The 26,710-nt window shown below is 38.0% G+C and overlaps 1 protein-coding gene across 1 annotated transcript in view; it reads right to left on the bottom strand.

Moving 5' to 3' along the window:
• Epg5 (ectopic P-granules autophagy protein 5 homolog (C. elegans)) overlaps positions 1–26,710 on the bottom strand; it is a 105,409-nt gene that overhangs the window by 62,941 nt on the left and 15,758 nt on the right. Inside the window, exons 2-14 of the mRNA XM_013014901.1 lie at positions 23,953–24,894; positions 22,011–22,254; positions 20,938–21,074; positions 19,908–20,015; positions 17,270–17,343; positions 15,027–15,132; positions 12,619–12,733; positions 12,340–12,490; positions 9,795–9,950; positions 8,825–8,982; positions 4,661–4,815; positions 2,615–2,755; positions 1,813–1,977 (exon numbers count right to left, since the gene is read on the bottom strand). Of these exons, the coding sequence (XP_012870355.1) occupies positions 1,813–1,977; positions 2,615–2,755; positions 4,661–4,815; positions 8,825–8,982; positions 9,795–9,950; positions 12,340–12,490; positions 12,619–12,733; positions 15,027–15,132; positions 17,270–17,343; positions 19,908–20,015; positions 20,938–21,074; positions 22,011–22,254; positions 23,953–24,894 (2,652 nt within the window). The remainder of the gene's footprint in view (positions 1–1,812; positions 1,978–2,614; positions 2,756–4,660; positions 4,816–8,824; positions 8,983–9,794; positions 9,951–12,339; positions 12,491–12,618; positions 12,734–15,026; positions 15,133–17,269; positions 17,344–19,907; positions 20,016–20,937; positions 21,075–22,010; positions 22,255–23,952; positions 24,895–26,710) is intronic.

Genomic DNA, 26,710 nt, shown 5'->3' with positions numbered 1-26,710 from the left:
GTTCAAGTGGTAGAGAACTAGCCTTGAGCAAAAGAAATTGAGGGGCAGTCCAGGCCCAAAGTTCAAGCACAGGGACCAGCAAAAACCAGTAAGGAGACTGCCACAGGTGTATATGAGTATAGTACTCTGGAGTAGAAGGGTTCTATGCACAAGTTGAAGAACGTGAAGGTGAAGAATAGCACCTGTGGCTTTTGCCCACAGACCTTCAGTGAAGGAAAACCTAGAGGGATCCACAGGCAATCCAGTGTCACAAGCACCCTAAAAGGAAAGCTATCTGGCTTAGTCTCCTCATCTGAACAACAGCATCACTTTACTACAAACCACACCAAAAAATACAAAGATTTGAAGTGCTCAGAACAAAAGCCAGACTTGTAGATGGCTGAGTTTTCCCTCCTTTTCCCTTACATGTGTTAATTTTTGGATCAAGATGCTAACTAACAAAGCCTATGACAAAGACATAGTTGGAACAAATACCATTACCAGAAAAAAATATGACATAAAGTAACATCTTTAGAGACATTCAATATACACTAAATCCTTAATAATATAATCACCACAACACTGAGTAATTAACATGCATCAAGAACCACAACTGTCTTAAAAGTGTATACTTCCTAACTTGTTGTAGCCTTACAACAACCTTATGTGGCAAGCCTTATATTATCAATGTTTACAGATGAGCAAATGAAGCTCAGAGAGTTTTCAGGAAGCTTGCTCAGAGTCATAGTCAGGAGGTAGAACTGAGGCTAGAACCCAGGTACACTGACTCAGAACTCAAGCAAGCTCATAATTAATGACTAACAACTCTGGCAAGGACATGGAAGACAAACTGCAGGAGAAAAAGGGTCAGGAAGGACCATCAGGAGGAACTGCAACAATCAGCCACAGATAAAACAATAGATATAAGTGATCAAAAAATAAAGGAAAGACTTTTTAATGTGGAGCAAAATATACTTCTTATATGCTTCTCCTCAACACCCTCAGCTGTCTTCCTGTACCAATAATTTGTATGCTCCAAGAATGTTAGAAATATCTAAGTGGCTCTTGGCAGAAAAGAGGCTCCCTACCCCAATTTGGAGGATGAGTTTTCTGCAAAACAGAAGAAAAAAAAATCATAAACTCAGACAGCTAAAAAAAAAAAACCTGAACACCTTGTAAATGTAATTTATATTAAGCAATTAAATACTAACTAATGTTTCAAGAAAATGCTTCCTTGAAACTGATGTATATAGTAACTAGTATATGTCTAGGACAAGCAGAAAAGGTCAAAAGCTATGTACATATGACCATATAAGATGATGCTAAGCAAAATGAACCCCAAGATAGAGACACAAGTGGTTTTATCTTTCTTACTGTTGTTTTTAATGTATTTATAATGTACCATGTGATTTTTTTTGTTTCTTTTATATGTTATTCCCCCATGGTATAACCTATGTTTTCACTGTATTTGATTCTGGTGCCCTGAATCTTGTATATACATTTTTCTAATTTGGGGAGGGGAAGGGAAATAACAAAATGCTGAAATAAGGATATAGGTTGACCCACTGTAACAATGAGATGTACAAGACACTATGTTGAAAACAAACTTTACAACTTCGTGGGGGAGGGGAAGGATTTGGGGAGGTAGGGAGGAAAGGGATGATAGGGGAAAAACAAAGGAAGAAATAACAACATTCCATAGGAAATGTACTCATTACCTTATTCATGTAACTATAACCCCTCTGTACAGTATTATTACAATAAAAAATATACAAAAAAAGAAATTGATGCATGTAGAATCACCAGTTGCTTGGGAATTATTTTATGACATACCTGTTCAGCAAATCCCCAATTCAGTCCTTCTAAAATAACACAGGCCAGTTTATTCTTCACCGCTGTGAGGTTGTAATTCAATAACCAGTCTCGAATTACAGCTATCTCAGAGGCAGAAGGTCGCCAAAGATACAAAGGCAATTCTTTAAATAAGTATAAAGAAACCTTATTTAAAGGAAAACAGTAATAATTAAAATTTAGGACTGACTTGCACAAGCCTGTATTATGACAGTACATGAGTAAACTGCTGGCAAAAAATTTTCTCCAAAATTTTTAAACAAGTGAAATGGAACTCATGGATAAAAAAATCAAATAGTTATTAAAACTGATGTATCACCAAAAGCACACATAGCATTCCTCTTATAAAGGCCAGTATTTTTTTTTTTTGGCAGTCATAGGGCTTGAATTCAGGCCCTGGGAGTTGTCCCTGAGCTCTTTTGCTCAAGGCTAGTACTCTACCACTTTGAACCACAACTCCAGTTTCAGTTTTTGAGTGGCTAATTTGAGATAAGAGTCTCATAGGGACTTTTCTACATGGGCTGCTTATTGAAGGAGGTAGGAAAGCCAATTCTGAGATATGACAATAGCAGTCACAGATCTTTATAAGCGGCATCTAATCCCAAGTTAGCATGATATGTGGCTGAGGGTCAGGCACTTAGTAGTAGTAAATGTTAATTCTTTTCATCCTGTTGTGCTCTTAAATGGCACAGTTTTCCTCCACAGTTGTTCTTCCTATTTTTGCCACTGCTCCATTACTTCATGTAAAAAAGTATCAAAGGTAACAAATGGTTGATGTTCTTACCATTCCAACCTGATCAATGGTCTCTTGAACTCTATCCAACAGTACAGAAATTATGTCAGGGTGAACAGCTGTGATGGCTCCCAAAAGCTCTCGACCAACCTTTGAGAAAGTCTCTCTGGTAGACAGGGTAACATAAGATACCTAAGTGAAGAGTAGGGGAGCAGAGATGATAATATCACTTATCAATCAAATTATGTGTCCATAGTTCTATCAACAAAGGCAAGAAACGTATCTCATAATAAGCCTCAGTTTATGTTCAAAAAGATGTCTGAACTTCAGACAGCAAACTACTCTAAGCTATAAGGGAGGAGCAGAGAGAATACTGGAAAATGGCAACTCTTGAATTTAAGTGCTAGATTCAAAAAGCATGTCTAATCCTAGCTGTAGAGAGCTGCAAGAGGCCGCACCTGGAAGATGGCGCCGGCTTCCGCCCTCAGTGCTCTCTGTGGTAAACAACTCCTTATATGGCTAAGGCTTGCTTCCGCGCACCTGAACCTATTGGTGGTTCCCACGTGGCGTATCAGGGTTGGCTACCCAGCGGGTACTTAAGGCTGTGGGGAATTCTCTCTGGTGTTGGGGTCAGAAGATTGCTCAAAGATCCTGAATAAACTGCAGAGAGAAGAGTTCGGTGTCGCGTCTTCCGAGGCAGTAGCGACACCTAGCTACTTAGGAGGCTGAGATATGAGGAGCGTGGTTCAAAGCCAATCAGGGCTGGAAAATCCATGAGACTCTTATCTCCCATTAACCAACAGAAAGCCAGAAGTGGCACTATGGCTCAAAGTGGTAGAGCACTAGCCTAGAGTGAAAGAACTCAAGGACAGCACCCAAACCTGGATTTCAAGACCCATGACTGAAAAAAAGAAAAAGTGTGTCTTCACGGGCACCATGGCTCATGACTGTAATCCCAGCTACTCGAAAGGCAAAGATCATGAGGGTTGTAATTCCAGGCCAAGAGTTAATAAGACTCCATTTCCATCAAGAAGATGGGCAAGAGAGTACACACTTGAAGGAGGATCAATTTCCAATTCCAGCCCCACGCAAAAAGGTGAGGCCCTGTCTAAAATATAACTAAAGCAAACCAGGGCTGGTGCATGACTCAACTGGTAGAGAGCCTGCTTAGTAGGTGCAAAACCCTGAGCTCAAATCCCACTGCTACAAAAATAAGTAAGTATATTCTAGTAAAGCTCGGTGGCACATGGATTTAGTCCCAGCTACTTAAGATGCTAAGATAGGTGGTTGCTGGAGTGCAGTTCAAGACCAGGCTAAGCAACAGCAGGTTCCTACTTCAAAAAGAAAAAGTATATCCCAAAGTTTTCATTAGCAATAAACGGTCTTTTCAGTGTCAAACTTTTACATAAGAGTAATCAGAGGAAAATATTGCTTCAACTACATATATATAAGGTCAAAATTAATTTTTTGAGGGGGCAGTACTGGGGATTATAAAGCCAGTACTTTTTGCTTGCTAGATAAATACTCTATCATTTAACCATTCCCCAGGTCCTTTTACTTTCAGTTTGCTTTTCATATAGGATCTCCTGCTTTTCCTTGATCTGTGTTGTATCTCAACCCTATCTCCTCCACCTCCTTAGTAGTTAGAATTTAGAGGCATGTTCCACCACACTCAGTCCTGTACTGAGTGAGAGATAGATAGATAGATAGATAGATAGATAGATAGATAGATAGATAGATAGATAGATAGATAGATAGATAGATAGATAGATAGATTTTTTTTTTTTTTTGGTCAATCATGGGCTTGAATTCTGGGCCTGGGCACTGTCCCTCAGCTCTTCAAATCAAGGCCAGTGCTCTAACACTTAAGCCACAGCACCACTTCTGGTTTTCTGGTGGTAACTGGAGATAAGAGTGTCACGGACGTTCCTTCCCAGGCTGGCTTTGAACCTTGATATTCAGATCTCAGCCTCCTGAGTAGCTAGGATTATAGGCATGAGCCACCAGTGTGAGGCATGATATTTTTAAAAGCAATTCCACAAGAATCAAAGGATGGACAGCTTAAAAGAAAACCTTTTTAAAACTTCTTACACTCACCTCATATATCTCCAGAACAATAATTTTTATGAAGTCTTCATCCACGTTGTTTCTTCTGGCCTGAGCCATCTGAGCAAAGGTAGTCAGAAGGCAAATTTCTTCTGAGCTATTCATTGAAGAAAGACATTTCTCAAACTTTTCAAAATGCTCTGGGTCTGCAAGTTCATACCATGAAAATTGAAGTAGAGAAAGAATAAACGTATATACTTTGATTACTCTTACAAAAAGAAAAGAGAATATAAAACTTTTAAATACTTATAAAATATTGAGAAATAAAAGGTCTTTCTTAGGTTCAAAATGGATTCCTAAGGATTTCAGTAAACTGGACCAGGTGGGTCCTAAAATTCCAATCAATTCTAAATAGAATGTAACCTTAGGGGAGTAGGTTAATATTCATAAGCCTTATGTGTCTTAAAAGGTTAAGACTAATAACAAGTCAATGGTGAAGAACTTTGTCATAGTAGTACTTTACATGCACTATTACTGTCATTAGGTGTTACCTTCAAGGCAGGACTAGTGATTTCACAAATTTACTTGATTGTAATTGATCCCAATTTTTTGACTGTCATCTGTAGAAATGCAGACACTACTAATACAACACCAATATGAGCAAACCACCAAACACAAATAAGGAATTTCAAATAAGATTGGCCAATAAGTAAAATTAGAGATAAGAAATTTGTTATACTCATGTGTAAGGTAACGATGAATATTATAGACAGTATATAGTTAATATTTCTTAGTTCTCTCAGAGGATGCTGTATAAGCATTATTACATTTTGCCACAAGGCAACAGTTTGGGCAAACAACTTTGCAATTCAAGACATTGAAAAAGGAAAAATTTACGAACAGAAGGGGAGAGAGGACCAATTAAAACAATGTAGTCCCCTAATGGACCTTTTCACAGTAAGAAAGCAACAAGCCAACAATTCTTTTCACATGTTTATACATTTGAGCAATCAAAAGAAGTCCACCAAATTTCCTAAACTTTCAAATAACTTCATGGGGCAAATACCAATCCACATTCATGTCCCATTCCCAAATTGGATTTATAATGGAAATTATTACACAGGGCATTCTCAGCAAAATGAACATTGGAATTATCATTCTAACTTAAAGCATTATAAAGTACACATCAAGGGAAAGGCTATATATTTTAAATAGTTCTTTGAAAAAGAACAAATAGGAAAGAAAAGTAACTTTCTAAGCACATTCTACTTGCATCAAACTTTATGACTACTAGTGGTCAGAATACTGATCCTACTAGAAACAAACAAACAAAAGAAACCAAATAAGAACAGGCTGATTTTTGCTGAGTACGGTGGTAAACACCTATAGAAGCTGAGAAGGAAGAATAATATGAGCCTAGATGACCCATATTAAAAAAAAAATGAGTTGGATGCCCCATAACCTATGCTACATGGAGCTGTGAGATTAGAAGAATCAAGGCCAGCCCACAGGAACTCCACTCTTCAACAGCTGGGTGCAGAGGTGTGCATCTAACATCCTAGCTATGTGGAAAGCTTAAAATGGAAGGATAATGGTTCAAGGCCACTCTGGACAGAAAAATCTGTGAAAATCCAGTTAAACAAAAAAGCTGTATGTAATAGCACATGCTTGTCACCCCAGTTATAGTGGAGAAGTTTAAAACAGTAAGATAATGATCCAGTAACAAACCTGAGAAGGAAACGAAATCCCATCTCAAAAACAACCAGTGCAAAAAAGGGCTGGAGGTTTGGCTCAGTGATAAGAGCACCTTGCCAAGCAAATGCAAGAACTAAATTCAAACTTCAGTATACACACACACACACAGAGTGAAAAAAACAGGCTATTTTTAACACTCTCTGCTGTAATTCTGCTAGTGAAGATGTTAAATATGTAAAATTCTCCTTGAATTTTACTGTGATTTCAGGTCCACATTGTCCCTATTACAAGAGATAAATAAGAATTGTCTAAAACAAGAATTTTTAGGGCTAAGGGTATGGCTCAAGTGAAAGAGCAACCTGCCTAGCAAGCACTGTTTAGCCTTCACTATTAATTTGTAAAGTAGGCTTTGCATACAACCATGATTTATTTTGGGTTTTTTTTTCCCCTTTCTAGATATGTCTTCACTTTTCTCTCTGCTTTTTGTTTTCTGGTGTTATACATGTGAATCTACTCTGTGTTTGTATATGTGTGTGTATATGTGTGTGTATATGTGTGTGTATATGTGTGTGTGTGCGTGTGCACCAGTCCTGAAGCTTGACCAACTCAGGGCCTGGGCTCTGTCCACGAGCTTTTGTGCTTCAGGCTAGTTCTCTACCACCGGATAAATAGCTCTACTTTTGGATTTTTCAGTGTTTAACTAGAGATTAATCTCACAAACTGCTGCCTGAGCTGGCTTCAAACCATAATCCTCAGATCTCAGCCTCCTGAGTAGCTAGGATCACAGGCATGAGCCACTGGCACTCAGCTAGTGAATACACTTTTGTCTATTATTCTTTTTCTTCTGGACTTCCTTATATTTTATAAAATGCTTCTACATTAATCTGGGAGAGATATTCATCAGTACTTCAAGAAAACAATTCTGGTATTTGTTAAACATGGACAAAAACCTTAGACTTTTACAAGCACAATAAAAAAAAAATCAAGCCTTCCAGCACAATTTGGGATAGCCAATCTATCTAGGAGAATTTGTCTCATAAAAAAACATTTGAAAAGTACAACTAGCTATCTATAGGTTTTTAAATTCTGTTAAAATATTGATATGTCTTCTATCAGGTGGGTTTTTTGTTATCTTTTGTATTTTATTATTTTCTGATTTTGGTGGTACTATGGATTGAACTCAGGGTTTCTATGCATTTACTACGTAAGCATTCTATAAGATTTCTTTTTTAATGTACAGGGTAATTATTAAATTATAATAATCATAGATCTAATTAAATAGGCTGAGTATTTTTTATTAACATTAAAGCATAAAAAAATACCACTGGGCACTTGTAATAACACCTGTAATCCTAGCTATTCAGGAGGCTGAGATCTGAGGATTGCAGATCAAAGCCAGCCCAAGCAGAAAAGTTCCCATGAGACTTTTATCTCCAATAAACTACTCAAAAAAGCAGGAAGTGATACTGTGGCTCAAATGGTAGAGTGCTAGACTTGAGCACAGAGGCTCAAGGACAGTGCCCTGAGTTCAAGACTCAGGACAAGCAAAACTAAATTAATAATAATAATAATAAAACCCTGGAATTTGGTTTTGATACATTAAAACTTACTCAGCTCTTTACCAAAATTAGTTTTTGAAGTGTATATGTTTACTTCTTCATAAAAACAATACATCTTAAAAAACTCATATTTTCCACTTGGAAAAAATATAGATAGATAGATATAGATATATATTGTAAAAAAAAAAAAAAAGAAGAAGAAGAAACAACAGTAAGAGGGAATGGGCACCAGTAAGAGGGGGCTAACAAAAAGGGTAAATGAGAATGAATATAGTCCACATGGTTTATTTGTATGTATTAAAATAGAAGAGTGAAATCTGGTGAAATTATTTTAAGAAGAAGGAATGAGGTTGGAGAGAGTGGTAAAGGCTAATAAGGCTGATGGAGATAGTGTATACATGTATGGAAACTTCAGAATGAACCCCCACACACATGCGTATAATAAATGTATGCAAATTAATTCATTACACAATTAAAAGTTAAAATATATTAAAAATTAAATAATAGTAGAACTAGCCACAAAACCTTAACAAATTTTCAGATAATATGATAGTCTCACTAGAATAATTTTACACATGCAAATAAATGATTCTTTTTTTTTTTTGGTCCTGTCATGGGACCTGAACTCTGGGCCTGGGCGCTGTCCCTCAGCTCTTCAGCTCAAGGCTAGTGCTCTACCACTTGAGCCACAGCACCACTTCCGGCTTTTTTCTTTTGCTTATGTGGTGCTGAGGAATCGGACCCAGGGCCTCATGCATGCAAGGCAAGTGCTCTACCACTGAGCCACCTTCCCAGCCCCAACAAATAAATGATTCTTAAGAGTAAGACTAGTGTGTTTATAAATCACTGTCCAAAGAAAAACATTCTCTTAATCCTTCTACAAACAGAAGGAATAAGTCCATGGCAGAGAGGTGCATGAAGGCAGTGAACGACAAAGCTGCCTAACCAAGAAAGGTCTTACCTTGGAGCTGCCTCTTACACTCTGCTGGGTGGAGGGCAGAGCATAGCTGCTGCAGGTTCTCATTCTCCACCTGGTGCATGAGAAAGAATAGCTTCCAGAGCATCTGGACTGACAGTGTCCCAAAGGGCATTTCAGACATAAACAGCCAAATGCCTAGTCTTCACATTTTAAAAAGAAAAGGGATAATTTGATATATTAATCAGATTTCAGCACTAGATTTGTTTCTACTTCCTTAGTAGAAACAGTTCTCACATAAAAATTCCTAAAGCACATTGCTACAACTCTTCTAACATGCTTCAATCACAACAACAAACACTAGTGAATATTTAAGTCTAAGTCAGGTACTCTCCTAATTGTCATTTCATATATACACATTAGTCATATATACACATACGTTACATTTACATTTATATATATATATATATATATATATATATATATATATATGATACAGTATCACGTCCCAAAATGCTTGAGACAAGAATTATCTCAGATTTGGGGTTCTTCTTTCAAATTTAGAATATGGACACAGTAAAGTTACAAAACCATGCCTCTGCCTTTGCCATTTATATATATAATATTCTAGCAGCACAGACAGAATAATCACAAGACAGAATTTATACAGCCAAGACAGAGATCCTATACTTCAAACCCTTTTAGTAAGACAACTTTATCACAAAACCATGAAATTATTTGTACCAAGTACTGAGTTTCCCTATAAGTTCAGAGATGGCAAAACTGAAGCATCAGAAATATTTTAAGGCAGAAAAGAAATTTGAAAAAGAAATAATTTCTACCAAGGCAGGATACACTACAGATATGAAAACTAAGGCCCAGAATGCTCCCAAGATAAGAAATAGATAAAATACACAAAGATATTACTGTATACAACTACATTAGACAATGGTTTTCACTGAGCTTTCCTCCTTCCTTCAAGGAAATTCTCATCAATTATCCTCTTATTTCTTACCTTTTGGCTTTCAGCACATGTAGGACAGCTCGCAAAAACAGCTCATCAAATTCAATCTGCAGTTTCTCCATGGAGTAGGGCTGCAGGACCAATTCCAAACCTCTATTATGGCTCACAAATTGTGCCCAGTGGTCACTTACATAACCAAGGGTCATCCTGAACACAAAGACAATATAACATTTTCCAACTACTCTCATTCAGTATCAGCAAGTTTATATTACATTTTAAGTATTAATGCACTCCATCTATAGTTACTATTATCTTCTGGGTTCTGAAGGTAATGTGATGAGGAAAATGAAAACTTATTTTCCTGAAGCTAATACTTAGTGGAAGGCAAATAGACGACAAAACCAAGTAATCTGTCATGAAGTTATCACTGACAATGAGAAAAATAAGAGCAGAGGGGGAAATATAAACAGGTCTGAAGATGGGAAGGGTAGACGGAGGTAAGAAGGATAGTTGGGAGTAGGGGAGACTTCACTGATGAGGAATATGCAAAATTGTGCTTGAAGAAATATATGGAAAATTATGCTGCAACTGGAATGTATAAGAAAAATCTATGATGGATGCAAAGAAAAGTAAAATAATTATAATATACTATAATAGTGATACACCTAAGCATTTACCTAGTTTTTTAAAGAGTAAATAATAACAACATCTTTAGACTAAGATAAAAAAGCCCACTCCTGGCACATAGTAAGCATGTTGTACATCATATATGTGCTGAAGGACAAATTTTATTCATGGCCTTATTAATCAAGCAGCTTAAGAAAACAAATGTCTATGTTGACTTCTGCTAATAAAAAGTAGACAGGCTCTTAGCTTTCAAAAAATTATTCTCCAAGTTACCAGCCATCCTTCCTCCCACAATCTCCCTTTCCTTGCCCTCAACCAAGACTTACTGTAAACCTTAGGAAGGACCCTCAGCCTCTGTAATAAGTTTTCCTGGCTTTATAAAACTACTATAAAATGGACTGGGAATGTGGCTCAGTGGTAGACTGCTTGCCTCACATGCATGAAGCCCTGGGTTCAATTCCTCAGTGCCACATACTCAGAAAAGGCTGGAAGTAGTGCTGTGGCTCAAGTGGTAAAACACTAGCCTTGAGCAAAAGAAGCTGAGGGGCAGGGCCCAGGCCCTGTGTTCAAGCCTGAAGACTGGCAAAAAAAAAAAAACTACAGAAACATTTTGAATGGCAACACTTTCATACAACTTCTTTTTTTTTAATAAAAATTTTTATTTTTATTTTTTTTGTCAGTCATGGGGCCTGAATTCTGAGCCTGGGCGCTGTCCCTCAGCTCTTCAGCTCAAGGCTAGCACTCTACCACTTGAGCCACAGCTCCACTTCTGTTTTATCTGCTTATGTGGTGCTGAGGAATGGAACCCAAGGCCTCATGCATGCAAGGCAAGCACTCTACCACTGAGCCACCTTCCCAGCCCTGATACAACTTCTTAAACGTAATAAAAATACAATTTTAAACCTATAGAAACATTGATGTCGGTATAATTTGTGGAGGAAAGGGGAAAAAACAAATCGTTTAAATAGGGATACAGGTGGACCCATTGCAACAATGTGATGTACAAATCGTTATGTCGAAAAACGAACTTTACAACTTTGGTGCGTGGGGGGGTGGGTAAGTTGGGAGGGTTGGGTGGGGGGGGCGGGGAGAGGATGTGAAGGGGAAACAAAGGAGGAGGCTACAATGCTTGATAAGAAATGTACTCATTATCTTGCCCATGTAATTGTAACCCCTCTGTACAGTATTTTCACAATAAAAAAATAAAAATTAATTTTAAAAATATATTAAATAAATAAATAAAACTATAGAAACATATCTAAAGTAAATAAATTAAAATCAACTTTTTTAAAACAAATGTGGTTATGGGGAAATTTTTGTAGTTTTAGAGTTTTTGTGGTTTCTACTGCTATACTTGAGGAAAGAGGTTAGGAAATAATAACTTATTTTGAGGCTATAGAGAATAATCCAGTAAAGACACGACGCAAAAAGAAGATATAAAATTATTTTTTTAAAGCAGTACATATCAAAATTTAGGACACTTAATAAGACCATTAATTCCCTTTTCACTTAGATACTCAATAATGCTTTCCCATTCAAAGAAAAATCACCACTGATTTAACTCTCTGAAATTTTTAACATTGGATGAGAACAAAAACAAAGAATGATATTAAGGAGTTATTGTCAACTTCCCACAGCTCAATGGCAATTTGAAGGCAAAACTAGAAGAGTGACAAGAAGAGAGAACAAAGGAAGCAGAAAGAGCCTGCGCTGTTCTTGACCCTTGTCTCAGCCCAAATTTAACCCAGTAGAAGTTGGAAGATCAGGACTGCAAGATCAACCATCTAATAAATGAGATTAAATTTGGAATCAATAAAATATTTAGACTGGAACCATTTACAAAATTCCCACCTGTTAAATAAAAAAACTCAGTAAGACCTGATGTATAAAACACCTATCATGCCATTTATCCAGAATCTGTCTGAACACAATAAAATTAGGCACATCAATGTACCAATAGCAGTGTTACCTGATCATGAAACCAATCCTCTTTACAAACTGCCTATAACGGGCTCTGTTAAAGGTTTCTAATCCCACAGCCAGAAGTTCCACTAATGAGTTGGCAAAAGCAAAAATTTTCATCATCTCTTGAGGTCTTGTTGTTTCAGGAAAATAATCACCTAGAAGTCAATCAGATAAAAGGAAAAAATTATAATTGCTATGAAAAGACAGTAAAGGTAATTGTGATGTTTCCTATGTAGAGCTTGCCACTATTATACTTGATTTATGACAAAAGAAATCAATCTACCTTTTCCTTTAAACCCAAGAAGATGCTGAAAGAGTTCATGAAATGGAAACTGTGACAAAAGGATGACCAAGTCATCTTCATTTAGGAGAATCCAACTGGTCTCAGGGTCTTCATCCTAAGGTAAAAGAGTGTCAAGTCATGTCAGCTGACTGGATCGATCAACTATGATCTAGTTACTACTGCTAAATTATCCCAAGACTCAATGAAAGACATAAAATCCTCAAAAGTTCTCAAAACTTTTTAGCTTCAGTTCCTTAGCCAGTAAATCCTCTAAAATTGCAAACATAATTTTATATGTATCTGAGTAATGGCCAGTCTTCACGTCTGAAACAGCTCTTATTAAATTTCCATCCCAAGGAAGATAGGAAAAAAGATCCTTTTGATTAGGGACCTTACCTAACAGGTCAGTGCTCTGATGACAGCTAAAGAACCATGTATAGAAGGCACAATTCTCTTCCTGTAAAATCAAAGTCAACTGCAGTGCTCAACAGACTTCTGAGGAAGTAATTACCATTTACTACAGATGCCTTAAGTTTGGCTGTCAACTAGTGCTGATGAAGCAGAACAAACATAACAGTGATCACACACAAAGCCCATGTATGTAGGGGAATGTCTTTGGTGTCTCCTTGATTGATATGAAGCCCTAAAGTGACCTTAGAAACCAACCTGAGATATACTACATTAAAAAGGATGCAAAATGGAATATAGAATATATTGGAAAATGGAATATACTGTCTCAGCTTCAACAAGGAGTAATGCAATTCATTCTTAATTTCATCAATCCATTTTCTTAACTTTTTAACTAACACATATTAATAGTACCAGAGAATTTCATTGCACATTTTGAACAAATTCATCCCTCTACTATATTTCTTTACCCTCTCCAAACTTCTTTTAAATATCATTTGCTGTGTTTCATTATTCTACACACACACACACACACACACACACATCTATGTAATATTCTTCAAGAACCCCCAAGTGTTCTTTCCTTTCCCTGTCTCGCCTCCTGTGGATCTCTCAACTGCCCAGCCAGCACAGTCCTCATTTTGCAATTATGTCCCATCATCATCATCATCATCATCATCATGTTTAGGTCTAGATTCCACGTATAAGTGAAAATGTGGTATTTGGCTTTTGAGCTTGGCTTATCTTGCTCAGCATGATTGTTTCCAGTTTAAACTGCAAATAATATACATCCACTCTTCTTAGTAAGAGCCATTCATTTTGATTCTCTGATATGTCTTCTATGGTTGAGATGTAGTTTGCCACTGTGATGCGTTTGTTAGAAGCTTGATCTACAGGCTAGAGGGATTAGGCCATGGAATGGAACTTTCAATAGGGGAGGTGCTTCCCTTGGAAAAAATTAAGGAAATTCTCTTGGACCCTTTAGTAGATCTCACAAGAATATCTACTATGAAAAAATAGGTCTGGCCTCATTCAATTTTCTGGCATTCTGTTTTGAAATATAGTCCCATGTGGACTGCTTCCCACATGCTTCCCCCTAACATTGTGTGCTAATTAAAGCTCTTTCCTTTATAAAGCTAGCTTTCATTATAGAAATGTAAAATGAGTTAATATTGTGTCCAAAATAGCTACCAAACAAGAGCCTCAGAAACGCTACTTAAGACCAATAGTTCTACAGGGATGGAAAGAGTGACACAATCCAAAAAGAAATGTACTCATTCCCTGATTTACATAACTGTAACTGCTCTGTACATCATCTTTATAATAACAATTAAAATCCATTGGAGGGGGAAAAAAGACTAATAGTTCTAGACTGGATGAACACTAAAATCATCATGCAAGTTTTGAAGCATCTGGATGTTGGTGTTAGGCCTAGACAAGGTTTTTAAGTTATCCAAATGACTCTTACACAGACACAGTACCGACAAATGACTAATGTGAATAATTCAGAATATTACATTTTCTAATTTAACAAAACTCCTAATTTTCTAATCTACAAAGTTCTTTTTCTTTTTGAGACAGTCTTGCTAAGACTCCAGAGGCTGGTCTGGAACCCATGATCCTCCTGACTTCACCTCTTACATGCTAGAATTAGAGGTATGTAGCACCAGGTCCAAGTCCTTAAGTTCTTCAACTCAACATTTATTAGATACTAACCCAAGCACCAAGGACCAGGCACCAGCATAGGGACCTCATACGTTATCTGTCTCAGGGATTAAATGTGGGAAATTTACCAGAAGAAAAAAAAATACTAGAAATAAGTTTTTACACCCCACTGTACTTCAGTTTCCCCATCTCTAAAATCTGATCATACAGTACTTATCTCATGAGGCAGGTGGGAGAATTAAATGACATAATATGAGAAAAGTGCTTAGAATTATACCTGGCACGTAAGAACAGTTAAAAAATGATTAGTGAACAATGCAGACATGATGAGTTACCTCTTCTCCTCCCTCATCCACTAGTGTCCAAGTCCCAGACGCAGGCCCCGATGAGGATGGCTTCCACTCACTGGGCTTCATGTGACACATAAACTCTGCCCGATTTCTAAAGGATGGCAGAATCATATAAACACAGAAAGCCTCACATGAGGACCATTGTAAATCACCTATGCACTATAAAAAAGGAGTGAGGAATCAACCTAACCTTCCAGTAGTTTAAATTCCTAAACAAGAAATAATTGGCTGAAGTTCAAGAATACTAAAACCTCAACTAATTTGGGTAGAGAGACCACAACCGTGGTAATACTAAGTAGCAAAGCAGTTAAGACTAGTTCAGCTCCCAGGCACCGTTGGAACCATAATTGTGGACTACTGTGGAGACTTCCTTCAAACCAGGCTTCCAGGAAAGGAGACATCTTTTAGGGAACGTGTCTCACTGAACATGAAAGAGCAATCCATGAGTGCTGCAGAGCTTTGTTTAGAACCAAAAAGTATATATAAAAGAAAAATCATCTGAGTCAAATCATCACATCACTCCTGTGTGTAAGCAGTAAGGGAGGGAAGTTGGGAGACTCCTGCCAGCCAGGCTTTCCCAAGCCATTAACTGAATCTAACAAGCAAGTTAACCATGATAGTCTTTTCTCTTAGACTACAACCCAGTCCTCAGGTCTCTCTGAAAAGGTATACATTCTTGTCTTTAACTAGAAACTTTCTCCCATGACCTAGAGCTCTATAGCTCTACTGCTATCCTTTCAACTGAACAAATTGCAATACTTAGCTCCAAGTGTCCACAGGTATGTATTACTTGCATGCAATTATCTGCATGCATCAGGGATATCAAATTTTCCTCCATACAGAACAGCCCTCCTTTCTGTCTTTTCAAAGAGTACTGCCAGGGCTGGGAAGGTGGCTCAGTGGTAGAGCGCTTGCCTTGCATGCTCGAGGCCCTGGGTTCGATTCCTCAGCACCACATAAGCAAAAAGAAAAAAGCCGGAAGTGGCGCTGTGGCTCAAAGTGGTAGAGCGCTAGCCTTGAGCTGAAGAGCTGAGGGACAGTGCCCAGGCCCAGAGTTCAGGCCCCACGACCCGACCCAAAAAAAAAAAAAAAAAGAGTACTGCCAACACCTTCTCTGTCGCTTAGACTCTCAAGTTTAGAGTTACTATTCACCACTCCTTTCCCACATGCTTTATTTAAGCAGCTACTGAATCCTTTCCCAACAAGATGACCTTTAGGTTTCCCTCTTCTGTCCACTATTACTCCAATGATGCAGACACCTTCTAGGACTTGAAAGTATGTGGTATTAACACATCTCAGAGTCACCTACACATAGACCCTGCTTTCACCCTGAGGATGTGCCATCTTGATGGTGGTTTGGGTTCCAGAGCCAAGAAAGCCAGACATTTGTGACTATCTGACTAAGCAAAAGTCCAAACTCATACTCTTTTTCTATCTCCTTATTCTTCCTTAAATATAACTTTTACTGCTCAAGTATCTTCCAATGCTATAAAAGCCAGACCATATAAAATCTAGGTTTTCAGCCTTAATTTCAAAACCATCTATCCTCCAACCCACTCTAGCTATTTACCTTTGTTACCATCTCTACATTCACCTTCACCCCAACCAAGCTGATCTGCCTGTCCTCTGCACAGCCACCCCAGACTGCACTGGGCCTTTGTTCACACTGTTCTCTTGCAGGCCTCTCTAGTCCTTTCCTTCCCGTAAAATCCAAACCACTCTTCAAAGCCAACTTATCCATTGTGGTACCCTCTCTGACTACTCCACTTGACTCTTTCTAAATGTATTACAAGAACCATAGCTTCACAATTTAGCACTTAAATCTTCCCTTCCCTCTATTCCCATGGTACTAAATCTCTTCTTCTAAGGAACAGATCATTTGTTTTGTCTGTGGCACCAAGCATAATGACATATACAAGAGTGACAAACCCACTAAAAAGGATTCAAAAAAGTTAAATGGCTAAAAGAATTCCTTTGTGACAAAGTTATCAGCCAAAAGAAAATCTGCCACATTAATGTCTAGAATGCCTGACACATTTTTTTTCTTGCATTTATTGTTATTGTTAAGTAGCTGTACACAGGGGTTACAATTCCATAAGGTCTGATACTTCTCTTACCAACTGTTCTTCTGATTTGGGCAGTTCTTCAGATTGGGGCAGTTAAAGAAGCCAGTCCTTTGACAAAAAAGGCACTGACATTTCTATTTCACAAAGTTCTTTCACACTTACTTGACAGGAGACATCAACAGGGCAAGGGACTGCATAAAATGAAAGACTCCTGATGGGTTATTCAACACTCTGATCTGAAATTAGAAAAGATAAAGCATACCATAGAAAACCAACTCATCATCAGGCACTGGCAGCTCATGCCTATAATTCTAGCTACTCAGGAGGCTGAGATCTGAGGACCACGGTTCAAAGCCAGCCAGGGCAGAAAAGTCCATGAGACGCTTATCTCCAATTAACCACTAGAAAACTGGAAGTGGCACTATGGCTCAAAGTGGTAGAGTACTAGCTTTGAGCTGAAGAGCTGAGGGACAGTGCCCAGGCCCAGAGTTCAAGACCCACAACTGACAAAAAAAGAAAAAAAAAAAGAAAACCAACTCATCTAGGCATTCATACATAGTGAGACAAGAATGGATATGCTTAGGGAAGGAACACGAAGGCACAATGCCTACATGCCTCTGGTCATATAAAATAATATTTACTGAAATGTACTGCAGCAAATGACAACAATAGGTTTTTTATTTTGTTATTTTTGCTTTCTTTTCATCTTGTTTGTTCATTTATCTACCTTTGGGAGGGCAAGGGGGCACAGAAATGGAGGGACAAAAGGTGAACAAATGCAGCAATGATACTCACTAGACCCTATGTTGAAAATAAATATACAACTTGTGAGTGGAAATGGAAGGGAAAAGTTGGGAGAGAGTGAAGGACAGGGTGACATTGTCTCAAAAGAAATGCACTCATTACCAGACTTATGAAACTATAACACACTTAACATCACCTTTATAACAATAAAAAAATTAAAAGAAAAAAAGAAAACGAACTCAAGTGTCCATAATGTTTCACAAGCAATCCAAAAATAAAGTTGCTATTAAAAGAACAAAGCTGATATGTATGAGTCAAGCAGAAAAGGTCAGATAATGTGATGTTAGGAAAATGAACCCTTAGATATGTATTTAAATGTTTTTTTTCTTTCATGCATTTGTGTCTAATGTATTTATAAGATTATTTCTTTGTTGCTTTGTATGTCCCTCCCCCACAGTATAACCCCTGCTTTCACTATATTTGATGTCGGTACAATTTGTGGAGGAGAAGGGGAGAAACAAGTCGTTTAAGGATAACTCTAGACCCGTTACAACAATGAGAAGTACAAATTGTCATGTTGAAAACAAACTTTACAACTTTGGGGGGGGAGGATTGAGTGGGGGGGTAGGGGGAGGCTGGGAAGGGATGTGAAGGGTAAACAAAGGAGGCTTCAATGCTTGATAAGAAATGTACTCATTATCTTGCCCATGTAATTGTAACCCCTCTGTACAGTATGGTCACAATAAAAAATAAAAATTTTTTTAAAAAATTTTAAAAAAAGAGAGAACAAAGCTGAAACTGGCACCTAATCCATAAGCATGAGACACAGTTCAGGTTACCTGCAAGTAATGTCTCAGATTACTCAAACAGCAGAGGTACCTGCGCAGTTTACTCCATCACCTGACACAATATAGGATGAAGGACAATACTGCTACTTTAATTCATAGAGAAAGAAAATTGAAAAAACAAAACAAAAAAACTTCCTTCTCTTTAAAAAGATTCAGGCTTCTTGCCATCAGAAATACTCATGAAGCCAGGTGAAAGTGGTTCACACTTATAATCTTAGCTATCCAGGAGGCTGAAATCTGAGGATCGCAGTTCAAAGCCAGCCCAAGGAGGAATGTCCATGAGACTCTTATCTCCAATTAACCACCAGAAAACCAGAAGTGGCACTGTAGCTCAAGTGGTAGAGCACTTGCCTTGAGCTGAAGAGCTCAGGGATAGCACCCAGGCCCAGAGTTCAAGACCCATGACTGACAAAAAAAACACCTCATGTAAAGGAGATATAAGAGATCAGAGCTATTCATTAGCTCCTGCCACATGAGCAGTTACTCTGAATAATAAAATGGCCCACAGGCAAGCAGCAAAGAGGATAAACTATAAAGCACATGGTCAAATTCTCAATACATGTGAGTTGACCACATAGGCATAAGATCTATACAAGTATGCTGGTGGCTTCCGTTTTATCTGTACCAATTTTAGGATAAGCTCATTAATTTAGGAAGTGTGTAGAGTCCTATAGGAAAAAAATCATCCTGACGAGGATTTCTACAAAGAACTTTTAAGGAATTATTACTGAACTTACCAATCCAGATAACTGAACTTCTGCAATTCTGAAATAACTTTACTATCGTATCAAAAATACTGCCTACAAATACATATTGGATCTACTTTTAAAAAATTTTAGCCAGGCACCAGTGGCTTATGCCTGTAATCCTACTCCTCAAGGGGCTGAGATCTGAGGATCATGGTTCAAAGCCAGCCCAGGCAGGAAAGTCCATGAGACTCTTATCTCCAATTAACCACCAGAAAACCGGAAGTGGTGCTATGGCTCAAATGGTAGAGAGCCAGCTTTGAGTTGAAGAATTGAGGGACAGCACCCAAGCCCAGAGTTAAAGCCCCATGACCAACCAAAAAAAAAAAAAAGAAAGAAAGAAAGAAAGAAAGGCCAGTATTTATAGGTAGCTTTTTTTTTTTTTTTTAGCAGTTTGTTCAGGAAAAATGTCTACTAAAACCCCTACTCTACCACCCAGAATCAGAAGACCACACATCTTACCTGGATGAAAGGAACAGCCCACTTACTAACACCTGCTGGGCACCGAAGAATATGATTTAGGAGGAAGAAGTGATCTCCAGGACAGCCAACTCTTTGTAATACTGATACCTATACAATAAAGGATTAATGATTTCACTAATTAAAAAGAAAACTAATTTATATAGCAATCTCAACAGACCATTTATCTGATATTTAAGTACTTGTAATCGTTCTAAAGTAACCTGACATAAGATATACTATTAGGTGAGATTTACTACTTGTGAGTTTCTATCATAAACACTGTAACAAAAGCATCACAAAGACAAATCTTTAATATTCCTGACTACATGTGAACAGATGTTAAATCAAGTAATTTCATGCTATCTTAGTTGGTAATAGTTTCTAAAATCCAAATATACTTAAAATATCATTGTATATTTAAGAACTCTACAGGTTATGAATATAGCTCAATGGTAGAATACTTGCCTAGCATGTATAAAGACCCAAATCCTATCCCAAGAATTTCAAAAACCAACCAACCAACCTAATTAATTTCTCAGGTGAACTTTTTTTTGCCAGCCATGATAAAAACTCGTGCAATCCAAGTACTCAAAGGCAGAGGCAGGAGGTTTATAAGTTCATTACTAGCTTAGTTACATAGCAAGTTCAGGGCTAGTCTGAGCTACAAAATAATAACCTGCATCAAAAAACCAAAGGGAAGAAAGAACTCCTCTAAGATGAATCTAAGAATCTATTTACCCACTGGTAAATAAAGCCAATAAATAAATAATCTACTTCCTCTGTAACACATATAACATTGTTCTTAAATTTTTCCAAAAAAAGCTTTTCCCCTTTTATTTCCATGTCTTCTAAGCTGAAAACCAGAGATCTTTTGAAATAAGAGAGAAAAGCACCTTGTGTTTAATCATGTAGAATAAAAAACCTTATTGCCATATATCATGATCAAGGAAAATTTATCAATTGATGAAGACTTTAAAAAAATGAGATTTTTAGGCATTAGAAGAAAGACTATATATCTATCTGCTCTTACCAATTTCTTCAGCCAGAGAAGAATATCATCTTGAAACTGAGTGTCTTCATTCAGTCTCCTGGTGAACATGAACAAGACACTAATGCACTCCTTCAGCTGACACAAATCAGAGGGAATGCTTTCGGTCACTTTAGAAGCTATAAATTAAAGGAAGGATTAAATGATTCCAACATAAATGAGCTTTTAGGGAAATCTGTTAATGTATTCACTTAAAACAACTGAAAATATTTAAAACACTTAGTTCAAATAAAAACCCAAAGACAAAAAATTCTATCAAGATTTTTTTTTTATTATGGAGCTGAAGTTGCAGCTCAATAGTAATGCACTTGTTGGAAGTGGCACTGTGGCTCAAGTGGTAGAGCGCTCGCCTTGAGCTGAAGAGCACAGAGACAGCACCCAGGCCTAGAGTTCAAGCCCCATGACCAACAGAAAAAAAAACAACAACAACAAAAAAAAAGTAATGCACTTGCTTAGTAAGTACAAAGAATTATTTCAATCCCCAGCACCACCCTTCAAAACTATTTAAATTTCTAGCCAGGCTCTGGTGGCTCACCCTTGTCATCCTAGCTACTCAAGAGGCTGAGATCTGAGGATTGCAGTTTGAAGCCAGCCAGGGCAAGAGTCCACCCACTTAACTACCAAAAAAGCCAGAAACAGAGCTCAAGGGGTAGAGCACTAAGCCCTGAGCAAAAAGCTCAAAGAAAGTCCCCAGGCCTTAAGGACCAGTCCCAGGACCAGCACAACAACAAAAAACAGACCAACAAACTGGTCAAGCAACACTATAAAGCACAAGAAACAGAGTATTAAAACATGTAATTTTAGAATTAAATTTTATGTGGACGCCACTTAGTTACAAGCACATAGAGAAAGGCATCCTAGAGAAGCAAAGAATGACAACCACCGGGAAGGAAGTCCTAGCACTGCTCCCAAGGTCATTGAGGCAAGCAAAAAACAAAAAATCATATGCCAAATAGTTATATCAACTAACTTCCAGCCAACTCAACTAGCCCATACTCCTCAATTCTTGTTTCCATTTTAAAACATAAGAAAGAGGGAGACTGTTATTTACACACCTGGGCCTTGCTGATGAATTGCTAAAGATCTCAGAACAGCTGAGCTATTAAGCAATGCGTAGATGTAAGATTCCACTTGTAACCTCGAAAGCACAGAAGTGTAAGAATGAAGAGCCAGTGTCTGGTGGAGGTGCTCAGATTTGACATCAAATAGCTTCTTCAGGTCACCCAATGCATTTTCATTCATCTCTACTCTCTGATAGCGATGATAGCCAGAAACTTTCACTTGATCTGCACAAATACCCTACCAGTGAAGAAAAGGGTAAAATATGTAAACAATCACTCTGTATGAGTTTTTTGTTTTGTTTTGTCAGTTGTGGGAATTGAACTCTGGGCCTGACGCTGTCCCTGAGCTCTTCGGCTCAAGGTGAATGCTCTACCATTTGAACCACAGTGACACTTCTGGTTTTTCTGGTGGTTTATTGGAGATAAGAGTCTCATGGACTTTCCTGTCCGGGCTGGCTTTGAGCCGCAATTCTCAGATCTCAGTCTCCTGCGTAGCTAGGGTTACAGGCATGAGCCACCAGCGCCCAGCTTACTCCTTATGTGTGAGGCAATCAGGAAGCAGGTCAGGTATAAGATACAGAAGTTTTAGTACCATTTGCAAAGTGCTCATAATCATAGTAAGGAGTAATACTAATGTATAGAAAATAATACTGGTGAATATACCACCATGTACCAAAGAGTATAATGCCAATCATGAATATATTACAAGTTCAAAATAGGGAAGCTATCTCTCCCAGAAACAAAAACTAAATGGAGAAAATGCAAGAAAACAAGTTTGTTGCTTACACATTTGTATTGGTGATCCTACGTCTTTTTATTAACACTGAGGCCAGTGTTATATCTCCTCAACTCTATTGTGCCACAAAATATCTCTGGATCTGCCTTCATTATTCTTTGTGGTTCTGCACCAAAGGAAGTCCTTCTTTTATCCATACGGTCACATGTCAAGACTTTCCTGTTTCCATATCACCACTCAACCTTGGCATTCTCAAACTACTATACATGGTTGATAGTCATAACATTATGTATGCCCAAGGTCTCAAACTAATGGGCAATGAGATGAATTTTCTATCTTATACTGTGTGTGTGCGTGTGTGTATGTACCTTACACAAAAATCCAGACTTCCCAAAGACAAGGAAACAAAGGACCACTTCTTAATTTGTCGTATTGTTTTTAGATGACTCTATATTCTTTACTTCATATATAGTATATACATGTACACATCTGAGGGAAGCTAGGAGGAGGGCACAGAATCAGAGGAAAATATATGAAATAATACAGCAGAGGGACCCATCAGATGCGCTGGACACTGATGAAAGTGAACTAAGCAACTCAAGGGCAGTGATGGGAGGCAGAGAATGAGAAAGAGGGAATAGCTGACACTAAGCAAAAGGAAAGAAATGTACATATCACCTGATTTGGAAGAAAGTTTTATTGTTAAAGTTCACAGAGTTCATAAGCTCTGTAGATTAAGATGATCATTGTGAAGATTAAAATGTGTTTGTGACTTTAGCTAAGTATACCTATACCACAGTACTGTAAAATTTATGTAATCACTTAATCTCAATAAAGAAATTTTTGGAGGAAAAAAAATCCAGACTTCTAGCTTTTTTTGGAAAGAGAAATCTTAAATGTATTACTGGCTCATTCCAACCTCAAAAAAAAGCAAAAAGCAACTAGAAGTTAAAAGTGGATGGCCCCTCCAGACCAAGCATGCACTACTGATTTATCTCTGTCATATCTGACCTGCTTCACTCCCACAGTTTACATTCCTGACCTTGACCTTGTATTCTCTACACTGTTGTACTCTGAGCAAAGCCAGGGTCAGTATCAGTGTTAGAAGCACATTGCTATCCTGGACAATATCACTGGAACAGCAACTCCACTGCAAATTCCTCAGACTCTGTAGGGCTTTACAAACACCAGTCAAAATACCTGCACAGATATTTGTTCCTCCTTAAAGTGCCACAGTCGACTTTTAGCATTTTGGCAGTCAGATGTCAGAGTAAGTAGCTCAGCTTCAGCCAGCAATAATTGCTTCCTACACCGTGAGTAGTTCAAAAGCAACTCATAAAATTCATGCCTGTCCTGATGAGCCATACTATCAAATTCTTCTAAATATGACTCAACATTCTCCAGCCATGAACCAGGCTCCAAGATTTTTAGCTGCTCTTTAGTAAATGGTACTAGTTCTGGTTGAGATGGGAGTTCTGGGTAGAGTCGTTCACTATAAAGCGAAGGTTTCACTGCCACCAAAGCTGGTACTTCTCCAGCAATTTCAGTTGGCAACTGGGGATACAGTTTCTTCACTCTAGGTAGCTGACAAACTTCTTTGCCTTCATAAAAACTCTGCAAGCCAACATTTTGAAGCACCTCTAAAGAACAATCTAAGGCTTGTCTGTCTTCTTTCCTATTATGAGTCTCTCTGTTTTGTAAATTTTCCATTTCCCTTTGTGTGCAGAAAGAATCAGATTGCAGGGTGCTTTCGGAAGGTCCACATTGTGCCAATTTGTTTTCATCAACTTTTGTCAAGTTCTTGAGGGGTTCCACTTTAGTTCCAACATTGTCTCCATGATCAACCTTCAGCTTGCTTACATCATCCCCAACACAGACGCCTACTGCTTCCCTTTCTTTAAGGGGATCTGCATTAGATGTCAGAGACTCTTGTTCACCTATCGTCAGGGAGGTGAGTGGTACATCAAACATTTCACTTTCATTCTGTCCACCAGCATCACTATGGAGCTGGGAATCAGTTAACACCTTCAGATGATCTCCTTTGAATTCACAAGCTGAAGACGAGATCTCCTGCTCTTTGGCTTGTGGAAGGGGGACTTCATCAGCCTCTTCTGTCCGAAGAGTTTCATATTTCTTCTTTTCCTAAAAACAGTATTTATAAGATAAAATAACTCTATAACAATAATTGATGCATTCAGCATGAGTAGGTTTTAAATTATACATAAAATATGAGTATTATTTAATTCATGGAATCTAACTTCATTTTATAAGCAATGCTACATGTTTTCAATATGCATCCAGTTTTAAGTGTATTGAACTTGGAGATCCATTAGTCTAATCATAAAAGGAAAAAAGACATTACACTAAGCAGCAAACTATAATTCAAAATGGAAGAGAAAAGTATGCACTGGATCATTGACCATTCTGTTAAGAGGTTAAGTAAAACAGAACACTATCCAACTACCTTAGGCTGCCACAAGGTTGGCTTCATCTTGATAAACATTCAGAAATGTCTGGAATAACTCAAGCAAAAAAACTAACAACTATAAAACAAGATCAGAACCTTAGATTAGAATCTACACAATAAAAGTCCATGAGTCTACACAAACCTAATTAACTGAATGAATAAATATATAAAATGATAATAACTCCTCCATACAGAAAAATTCCAATTAGTAAACAAAGAAGGAAAGAGAAAAAAAGAAAAATCTCCACAAGATGCTAGGGATATAAATGTGAGCATGTGTAAAACCCTGGGTTTAATTCCCAGCATCACCAAAAATGGGGGGGAGGGGTTAGATCACAAAAATCACATAAGAACACTATGGTTACATTAATCCATTTCCTACTGCAGTAATAAAATACCTCTGACTGGTACTTATAAATAAGTTTATTGAAACTAAAGCCAATAAAAAAAAAAGAAGTTTATTAAGCTCACAGTTTTGGAAGTTCAAAAAGCATGGTATGGGAATCTGCATTAGTGACCCTGAATTGGATCCTGGAACAGAAAAAAGACCTTAGGTGAAAAACCTCTGCAATTCAACTACATTCTAAATTGTCGCTATTAGTAATGTAACTAAAGGGGCTGGGAAGGTGGCTCAGTGGTAGAGCACTTGCATGCTCGAGGCCCTGGGTTCGATTTCTCAGCACCACATAAGAAAAAAGCCGGAAGTGGCGCTGTGGCTCAAGTGGTGGAGTGCTAGCCTTAAGCTGAAGAGCTGAGGGACAGTGCCCAGGCCCAGAGTTCAGGCCCCACTACCGGACCCAAAAAAAAAAAAAAAAAAGAAAGTAATGTAACTAAATTCTTGGTTTTGAAAAATGTTCTATGCCACAGAATGTATAGCTACTAAGATAATGTAAAAGGGTGCTGGGTCAAGATATAGTGACTATTTGAATTATATTTGCCAACTTTTCACCAGGCCTACCTAAAACTATTTCAAAAAAATAAAAGCTAACTGTGAGAAATGGAATGAAAGAAGGCAATATGCTGGTACTAATGGCTCACACCTATAATCCTAGCTACTCAGGAGGCTGAGATCTGAGGATTATAGTTCAAAGCAAACCCAGGCAGGAAAGTCCCTGAGATTCTTATCTCCAATTAACCTTTAAAAAAAGGGGGAGCTGGGAAGGTGGCTCAGTGGTAGAGCGCTTGCCTTGCATGCATGAGGCCCTGGGTTCCATTCCTCAGCACCACATAAGCAAAAAGAAAAAAGCTGGAAATGGCGCTGTAGCTCATGTGGTAGAGCTAGCCTTGAGCTGAAGAGCTCAGGGACAGTGCCCAGGCCCAGAGTTCAGGGCCCACAACTGGAACCCTCCCCCTCCCCCCAAAAAAGGGTGGAGCTGTAACTCAAATGATAAAGAGCTAGCCTTAGAAAAATGAGGGAAGAGCTGGGCGCCGGTGGCTCACGCCTGTAATCCTAGCTACTCTGAAGGCTGAGATCTGAGGATCGCAGTTCAA

Source organism: Dipodomys ordii, unplaced genomic scaffold (genome assembly GCF_000151885.1).
Source record: "Dipodomys ordii isolate 6190 unplaced genomic scaffold, Dord_2.0 Scaffold25, whole genome shotgun sequence".
Lineage (NCBI taxonomy): Eukaryota > Metazoa > Chordata > Mammalia > Rodentia > Heteromyidae > Dipodomys > Dipodomys ordii.
Note: the sequence above shows the minus strand (reverse complement) of the source record. Positions and strands in the feature narration are given on the sequence as shown.